Source organism: Pseudorasbora parva, chromosome 12 (assembly GCF_024679245.1).
Source record: "Pseudorasbora parva isolate DD20220531a chromosome 12, ASM2467924v1, whole genome shotgun sequence".
NCBI classification, from domain to species: Eukaryota; Metazoa; Chordata; class Actinopteri; order Cypriniformes; family Gobionidae; genus Pseudorasbora; species Pseudorasbora parva.
Window position 1 is genome coordinate 46,312,474 of NC_090183.1, and position 10,000 is coordinate 46,322,473.

The 10,000-nt window shown below is 42.4% G+C and overlaps 1 protein-coding gene across 1 annotated transcript in view; it reads right to left on the bottom strand.

Annotated features, from left to right (window-relative positions):
* The window catches only part of mgat3b (beta-1,4-mannosyl-glycoprotein 4-beta-N-acetylglucosaminyltransferase b), a 27,350-nt gene that overhangs the window by 3,097 nt on the left and 14,253 nt on the right, over window positions 1-10,000 (bottom strand). Inside the window, exons 2-3 of the mRNA XM_067460516.1 lie at window positions 4,036-4,381; window positions 1-1,483 (exon numbers count right to left, since the gene is read on the bottom strand). The exon at window positions 1-1,483 is cut by the window's left edge and continues 3,097 nt beyond it. Of these exons, the coding sequence (XP_067316617.1) occupies window positions 89-1,483; window positions 4,036-4,380 (1,740 nt within the window). The 5' untranslated portion in view covers window position 4,381 and the 3' untranslated portion in view covers window positions 1-88. The remainder of the gene's footprint in view (window positions 1,484-4,035; window positions 4,382-10,000) is intronic.

Below are 10,000 nucleotides of genomic sequence, written 5' to 3' on the forward strand. Positions count from 1 at the left end.
GTTCAGCCATTGGACGGCTTTTGGTGGGGCTTGACCAATGAGAGGAACAGGGCGGCGGTCTCCTCTCTCCCAAACATTTGGTGCGCATCTATGCGCCTCCCGGCTTGGCATAAGGGTTCTCCAACAAGTAGCGGTAGTGATCGTAATTATCCAACATGTATTTGGGAGCATACATATGTTCCTTAGGGTCCGAGGGTGGGTATTCCTGCACAGATCCATCAAACCAGCCTCCCGTTCGGATCAGCTCCCGAATGTAGTTGAGATCGCGCTTGTCCTCGTAATCGCCCCATCGAGGAAAGTCTCCATTTTGGGCCGAAATGAGTTTAAAGTGAATTCCCTCTGGCGAGAAACACCAGGAGCAGTGCCAGCCTGCGAAATGAAACGGACTTCCAATTGACCATTGCACCAAGATATGTCCGGTGTCATTTTCGTACTTCCGGAATCCTGGCATGGTGTAGTATTCCCGGCGCCGAAGCCGAATGCCATCGTTGTCGTAAACGTCCCTAAGCATCCCAATAGTGCATCCGGAAACCACCTCGAGGGATCCAAGCTGCTTCCAAAAAAATCCATACAAAGATTTCCGCATGTGGATGGCGAATGGCTCCGTCCATCCATCGAAAAGCTTAAGAAAAAGGACTCCTTCCTGAGCTGGAATTTCATCCGCATCGTTAATGAGAAACACATCGTCGGATCGTAATGCGGCGATACGAGAAATTCCGTCGCGAGTCAGAAACGTGCGCAGATAATCATCGGCGATCCATCCGTCCTGTCTTCCGCCATCTGGGAAATGATCCAGGAATACGTAAAGGATTTTATGGCGCACATAATCGTACGTTCCGTTGAGAAGCAAATTTAGGAATCTGAGGGGGCGGCGTTCTCCGTATGCCGTGAAATTGGACTCGCACACGAGGAAGAGATCCACGGCTCGGATTAGCTCGCGGAAGCGCACGTGCAATAGATCGAATTCGTGGTTGACGTTAATGGCATTTATAACGCGCCGAGGCGTCTCCCGAGGGGTCAGCCGCTCTTTCGTGGGAAGATTCGAATGGTACACCATTGTGGGAACGCCGCAATATGGACCGTGCCAACCCGGCCGACACACACACTTCACCAGCCGCTTGCCCCGCTTCGGCTTCCCTCGAGCCGGACCGGACTCCTCCGCCGATTTGGCTTGAGTTTTGGCTTCATCAGGCTTCTGCAGTATTCTCCGCTGGCCCGTTCCAGGAATGCTAGGTCTCGTTTTGAGCGCCTCCTCTTTCGCCGAGGCCATCTCGGTCCCCCGACGGAAGCACAGAGCGCCGGCTTTGGTGCGGAGGAAATAGGGGCTCCGGTCGTCCTGGAGCAGGTGCGTGCGGCGGTGCAGGTCCCCCAGGGATCGCAGCGGGTCTGGGGGCCGATCGGCTCTCTGGGGGTCAGGCTTCGGGTCAGAGTTCTGGTTGGGCGGACTGCTGGGCTGCCAGGCCACCAAACCTCCCTTATGGACCTGAATAATGGAGAAGCAGCAGCATGAGAAGACTCAAAGACAGCAGAATTTCGGCAAAGTTTCACTGACTCTTAGGGTTGAACGATTATGACAGAAATCATGCGATTACAGAGGATTCAAGAGCAACTAAAAAAACTAGGGGAAAAAACACTTTTTTCTTTTTTTCTCAGAATTTACGAGTTTATCTCGCAATTCTGACTTTACATCTCGCAATTCTGACTTTACATCTCGCAATTCTGACTTTATATCTCACAATTCTGACTTTATATCTCACAATTCTGACTTTACATCTCGCAATTCTGACTTTACATCTCGCAATTCTGACTTTACATCTCGCAATTCTGACTTTACATCTCGCAATTCTGACTTTACATCTCGCAATTCTGACTTTACATCTCGCAATTCTGACTTTACATCTCGCAATTCTGACTTTACATCTCGCAATTCTGACTTTACATCTCGCAATTCTGACTTTACATCTCGCAATTCTGACTTTACATCTCGCAATTCTGACTTTATATCTCACAATTCTGACTTTACATCTCACAATTCTGACTTTACATCTCGCAATTCTGACTTTACATCTCGTAATTCTGACTTTACATCTCACAATTCTGACTTTACATCTCGCAATTCTGACTTTACATCTCGCAATTCTGACTTTACATCTCGCAATTCTGACTTTACATCTCGCAATTCTGACTTTACATCTCGCAATTCTGACTTTACATCTCGCAATTCTGACTTTATATCTCGCAATTCTGACTTTATATCTCGCAATTCTGACTTTACATCTCGCAATTCTGACTTTACATCTCTCAATTCTGACTTTACATCTCTCAATTCTGACTTTACATCTCGCAATTCTGACTTTACATCTCGCAATTCTGACTTTACATCTCTCAATTCTGACTTTACATCTCGCAATTCTGACTTTACATCTCGCAATTCTGACTTTACATCTCGCAATTCTGACTTTACATCTCTCAATTCTGACTTTACATCTCGCAATTCTGACTTTACATCTCGCAATTCTGACTTTACATCTCGCAATTCTGACTTTATATCTCGCAATTCTGACTTTACATCTCGCAATTCTGACTTTACATCTCGCAATTCTGACTTTATATCTCGCAATTCTGACTTTACATCTCGCAATTCTGACTTTACATCTCTCAATTCTGACTTTACATCTCGCAATTCTGACTTTACATCTCGCAATTCTGACTTTACATCTCGCAATTCTGACTTTATATCTCGCAATTCTGACTTTACATCTCGCAATTCTGACTTTACATCTCGCAATTCTGACTTAATATCTCACAATTCTGACTTTATATCTCGCAATTCTGACTTTACATCTCGCAATTCTGACTTTACATCTCACAATTCTGACTTTACATCTCACAATTCTGACTTTATATCTCCCAATTCTGACTTTATATCTCGCAATTCTGACTTTACATCTCACAATTCTGACTTTATATCTCGCAATTCTGACTTTACATCTCGCAATTCTGACTTTATATCTCACAATTCTGACTTTATATCTCGCAATTCTGACTTTACATCTCGCAATTCTGACTTTACATCTCACAATTCTGACTTTATATCTCGCAATTCTGACTTTACATCTCACAATTCTGACTTTACATCTCACAATTCTGACTTTACATCTCGCAATTCTGACTTTACATCTCGCAATTCTGACTTTACATCTCGCAATTCTGACTTTACATCTCGCAATTCTGACTTTACATCTCGCAATTCTGACTTTATATCTCGCAATTCTGACTTTACATCTCGCAATTCTGACTTTACATCTCGCAATTCTGACTTTATATCTCGCAATTCTGACTTTACATCTCGCAATTCTGACTTTACATCTCTCAATTCTGACTTTACATCTCGCAATTCTGACTTTACATCTCGCAATTCTGACTTTACATCTCGCAATTCTGACTTTACATCTCGCAATTCTGACTTTATATCTCGCAATTCTGACTTTACATCTCGCAATTCTGACTTTACATCTCGCAATTCTGACTTTATATCTCACAATTCTGACTTTATATCTCGCAATTCTGACTTTACATCTCGCAATTCTGACTTTACATCTCGCAATTCTGACTTTACATCTCGCAATTCTGACTTTATATCTCGCAATTCTGACTTTACATCTCGCAATTCTGACTTTACATCTCGCAATTCTGACTTTATATCTCACAATTCTGACTTTAAATCTCGCAATTCTGACTTTACATCTCGCAATGCTGGTCGCCATGTTGCCCCTCCATCTTGAAAGTACAGTAGCCAAAGAGGGACATACCCGTAAATTCAAGCTTCGCCTTTCACGTTTTAACACTTGATGGCACCGTGTCGAATGTGAAGAGGGGGATTGCCATGTTAATCTTGGACTAAATCGGCCACCGTAGGAGTTAAATCAGAATTGAGAGGAACAGAAACTAATATTCGCTGGATGGTCATAAACATTTACACCGCTAGATGGGGGAAAATATCACACAGTGGAGCTTTAATGTAACAGGCGTTACCTCTGTAGTGCCTGAGCTCCGGTGCTGCAGATCTTCAGGTCTCTGCCACGGCTGTGGAGCTTCCGGTTCCTGTCCGGTGTGGAGCTCCAGACCTCCAGCCCGGGGCTTGCTGTCCATCCTGTGGCCCAGCGGAGGGCCTTCCTCTGGGGCCGCGCTCGACAGCGGGGTGGGGCCCTCCTTCCAGAAGAACCCCGTGACCATGATGAAGGATTTGATGTTGGGGTAGGGTGCAGACAGCTCCCTCAGCAGGGACACGTAGTGGAGAGCCTTATAGTAATGCAGGAAGGAAATCACACACAGTCCCACCGTGCAAATCAAGAAAACCCTGTGGCGTCTCATCTTCATCCTAAAAACAGGAGAGAGAAAAACACGTCAGGGCCTATTTTAGATTTTTGATTAATAAATGCACGCACAATTATCCATGAACTTGATAAATCTTGCAGACATGTTTTACTATCCACAAACAAATGCCTTTTTAATTTGTGTGTGCAAAATACAGAATTACATGAATGTGCAGCGATTTGTACGATTTTCGTGAATACAAATGTTTTATTTCATAATTTGCGCTTACAACAAAGAAGATGTGCATCTGTGGATCATGTGGAACGCGTGCACGAATTGGAATCTTTTCTGAGTCGATCTCATTTGATTCATTTACAGCTTTATTTGTATTTCTAATAACATAAATACAGCCTTGGTGAGCAGAAGAGACTTCTTTAAAAACATTAAAAAATCTCACCGCTCTAAAACTTTTGACCGGTTGTGTATTTGTGAGTTATATGAACGTGAAAGTCATGTTTGAAGCACTAATGAGACGCCTTGAGTTCGCTGCATAAATATAAGCGTGCATTTCGTGGCATTTATTTCCCTCACTGAGATGCAGTGTGTGTGTGTGTGTGTGTGTGTGTGTGTGTGTGTGTGTGTGTGTGTGTGTGTGTGTGTGTGTGTGTGAGATCAGGATTAGACGGACGGCTTTCCTCCGGCTGAAGAACAGAAGATCCTCAGTGAGTCTGACCTTCCAGATCATCAGTGATAGTAACAAAACACCCAATGAGAAGAACGCCATTATTCCCATCCACGGACATCACGGACACTGAAGATGCGTTTGTGTGGCGTTAACAGAGAACAGAAGGAGTTTCAGGACGAGTTTGACAAATCCAGATAAATCCAACCTGGTTTAGATCAAGTTCAACGGTCTGTCAAAACTTGGTATAAACGTTTAGCCTAGAAATCTGGACACACCCTAGCGGGAGCAAATCTAATCTGCCACGAGTATCGTCTAGTAGGGCTGCACGATATTGGAAAAAAATTACATTGCGATATTTTCCCCCCAACAATATATATTGCGATATTGGGAGCCATCAATCCAGGCTTAAGTCAATAATTACCATTCCATGATATTAATAATTTCAGTGATAAGCAAGCTTCATTACAGGTGACATATAGAAATGTTGGAAATTGTGCAAAAATTAAACTAAACCTCCAGTAGGTGGCAGCAGGTGACCGTCTTAATGAGCGAGTCACTGAGTCGTTCATTCAAACGATTCATTCAAACACTGAATCGCTCAAGCTTGTTGCTATGAGTGAGACGTGTTACGGGTCTGCTGTGAACGATTTTCGCTGCTGAAATAGAACAAAAACACTGAATATTGCATCTAAAATTTAAGTGACTAAATGTTATTTAGTTGTTTATGGAGCTGTCATATGAAATCAGCATCACAGTCATGATGGTCTTCAGGAAAACGCTCTAGTGTTGTAATTTCTCCTCGAGGCTGCACGACTGTCAACGGCGCGACCTTATTATCGTCAGTTCATTATATATTATTATCCACTATCGATCGCCACTTACACTAAATTAATGCACAAACATTGTTGCATTTTGGTGATTCGCTAGTTATTTTATGTTTTAATCAGGCTGTCCGTCAGGCAAGTAAAAATCCACTTGTCCAGGACAAGCGTTAATGTCGAGTCCGGCTTTGTATTCGTCGTAAAGATCATCTTTGTGGTGCCATTTTAAGTGATCAGACAAATTGGTGGTGTTTTCTTGTTTTGTGGCCACAAGACACTCAATGCAAAATACCTCTTTTTGTTCAACATCCTCCTTCTTGTAGCCGAAATAGTCCCAAAAAGTAGCCTAGAAATCTAGACGCATCCTAGCGGCAGCAAATTTAATCTGCCCGCAAGTGTCGTCTAGGAACTCTCAATACCCTTCTGAGCTGTACAATCTGGACGGCCCAATCACATCGTGTATAGAGTCAGTGGGCGGGGCCATAATGACGACGGCCGAGTTGCGTTTGCGTGCTTCTAGTAAACACAGAAACTGACGAACGGCGGTCTTTCGAATCAGCTTTGATGGCGACTCTGGAAGACTTGAGTTAAGCTTTTCTCTGAGAAAAGAACAAAGAACGGCACTGAAGTCATTCTGAAGAAGGGAAGATGTGTTCGGGGTTTAGCCGACCGGATACGGTGGATGTTTAATCTGTCAGCGAGCTCCCCTTCACCGTCGTTGCTCTGGCTGGTTGTAGCGCTATCCTATCGCGAGCAGAGGGAGTTTGACAGACAGCTGTTTATCCGCCCCTCGGATTGAGCCGTCAATGGTGAGTTTCCAGACCAAACATCTGGATGTGGGTCTGGCTTGTCAGGCTACCCAAAAAGATGATTTCTGGTACGAACCTTTTTTTTTCTTTTTTTGCGGCAGATCCTCTTCGTGACGCATTTTAGCTGTGAATGTTTGGCCGTGAGCGGTGAGCAGCGGCACAGCGAACCAATCACTGTACAGCACGAGGAACGTGCAGGTCACTCCAGCAACACACTCGTGTTTACTGTGTGCTGCCGTTCTCTTAATACCCCATGGGCTACTACCCTTCACATCGCATGTTCCGGCGACTATCGCACATCGCGATGTCGATGTTAAAACAGAATATCGTTCAGCCCTATTGTCTAGCAACTCTCAGTACACATCTGAGCTGTAAAAACCAAACTCTGGTCAGGCCAATCACATCGGTTTATAGAGTCAGTGGGCGGGGCTTAATATAGTGACGGTTCTGCTACTAGTAAACACAGAAGCGTGCGAACGGCGGCCTTTCGACTCAGTTGACCGCGACTCTGAAAGACTTGGAGTTAAAGGGTTAGTTCAGCCAAAAATGAAATGTCTGTCATTAACTCCTCTCCCTAATGTCGCTCCACACCCGTAAGACCTCCGTTCATCTTCACACACAGTTTATATAGATTACATTTAAATATGTGATGCTTAAAATAGCCTAAAGACTAACAATTTCCAAGTATACTATGTGCTAGTCTGTGCAACAAAGTATTGTTGAAGTAATCTCGTTTTAAAATTTCAGCCATCTTAAAAACTTCCATCTCTGCATCTCCACACACTCATCAATATATTAAAAAATAATCATCAGGTGTCCGATGAAAGAGTGGACTTTCTGCTTCACGGTGACACAAGTGCCTTGCTTGTAGAACAAAGATGATGCTAGTGGCTTATCTGTACGATGAAGTATGGTGTAATCTGGTTTTGAAACTAGCACCAGTTGTTGTTGTTGCATAAAATACTATTTCATATACAGCACATGCATTTTTTCCCAAATTACTATGCCATGGATTGTCCAGCCATCCTGGTTCTGATATCACCAGATTACAGACAGTCTTGTCTAATCACATCGGATATATCCTCCCAAACATCAATATCTTTTGAGATAGATATACAACTATAACAATTTAATATATGCAAGAATATGTTTTATTTTATATGAAGACTAATATAAAACATATACAAGAATAATTATGTAAAATGATGACAGATCTGGATATCCCTGACTGTCCTGAAAAAAAATCAACATATACCTCTTACATTAGACTTCATATAAACCTGCTGTGCAGAAACTGGAGGACGAAAATGGCAAAAATAATGATTGTCCCAAAAAAAATAGTAAAGCTACTCATTTGAAATGGTTATCATGTTTCAAACAAACTGGTACCAAAGAGATTTTACCACCTTAGGTGGTACCAAATTCTGGCTTTGCCCATGGACTATTAGTACTTTTGTCTTGTTTCTAGTCATGGTTCCTGGTTGGTGGAACGATCTTCCGTCCTCCATACGCACGACAGAATCACTCGCTTCATTCAAAAGACAGGTAAAAACTCATCTCTTCCATGAGCACTTAATCTTACATAAAATTAAAAAAAACCTCCCTCTACTTCTCTTTTCTTCTTCCTTTTTCTGGTTTTTGCTACTCTGAGTAGTGTACAAATCTTTATATATTTGGGGCACTTTTGGAGTTTCGTTGCCTCTTCTTGACGGATCGCTTCCTTCAAAAAAAAAGCGTCTGCTAAATGCATAAATGTAAATGTAGTCCAAACATCTAAAAAATCTTAAAACAAGAAACATTTACTAGACAAGCACAAATTATTGTCTTGTTTTGGGAAAAATAACTCAAAATGAAGAGAGTTTTTGCTTAAAATAAGATAAATAATCTGCCAATGGGGTGAGAAAAATAATCTTGTTTTCTGTTTGAATTAAGATTATTTTTCTCACCCCATTGGCAGATTATTTATCTTATTTTAAGCAAAAACTCTCTTCATTTTGAGTTATTTTTCCCAAAACAAGACAATAATTTGTGCTTGTCTAGTAAATGTTTTTTAATGTAAAAATTGTTAGATATTTAGACTAGAAACAAGACAAAAATACTAAGTAAGGAATGCATTTTTTGCAGTGAAATAAACAGCGTTCCTAAATGTGTGAGCGGACTAGAGATGTGTCGTACAGGAAGAAGCTGAGGTAGAGGAACGGAGCGATCTGATTGGACGCTCAGGTCTTCTGACGCAGGAAATGCGGGCGGCACTGCGGGGTTCACAAGACACAAATAAACCGGAGCATTATTGTGGGAAGATGAGAGGAATAAAAAAAAACACACAAAAAAACAATCGGCAGGGATTTAACACAATCAAACTCCTACACACACATTCACTGTGTGACTTTTCTCACTTCACAGCATTTCACAGTTACAACTCAATGGAGTCTGGTTTAATCACACACACACGCACGCTCACAAACACACACACTCAGCCACAGACTCACTGACACACATACACACACACACACACACACACACACACACACACACACACACACACACACACACACACACACACACACACACACACACACATTGGTCTATGTGGTTTACAGGGACTCTCCATAGGTGGAATGGTTTTTATACTGTACAAACCGTATTTTCTATCCCCTTACACTGCCCCTAAACCTACCCATCACACACACACACACAACACACACACACTGCCCCTAAACCTACCCATCACACACACACACACACACACACACTGCCCCTAAACCTACCCTTCACACACACACACTGCCCCTAAACCTACCCATCACAGGAAACATTCTGCATTTTTACTTTCTCAAAAAAACATCATATAGTATGTTTTTAAGGCCATTTGAATTATGAGGACATTTGATATGTCCTCATAAACCACATTTATAGTGTAATACCAGTGTAATACCCATGTAGTTATACAAATTTGTGTCCTCATAAACCACATAAACAGGCTCACACACACACACACACACACACACACACACACACACACACACACGGAGTAGATCAGCTCATGTCTATCTGCGTCTCTCTCTCAAGAGGAAACAACACAATCATGACACTCGCATCTAAAGTCACCATGAAATCAAAAATTGACAATTCCTGTTGTTTTTTATGGAAAATCGCTCTGTTTATTACAAATGATTTAACTTCATCTCTTCTCTGATGATGAGGGCGGGGCCACCTGTCACTCACATGACATTAGCCAATAGCAAACCACAGCCATCCAATCAATTCCCCCACAGATAAAATCAAGCCCCGCCCACATTTTTTCTTGTTTGCGAAGCGATTCGCTCGACATACGGCACAATAGAGGAGAAAAGGCCAGCGGGACTTTA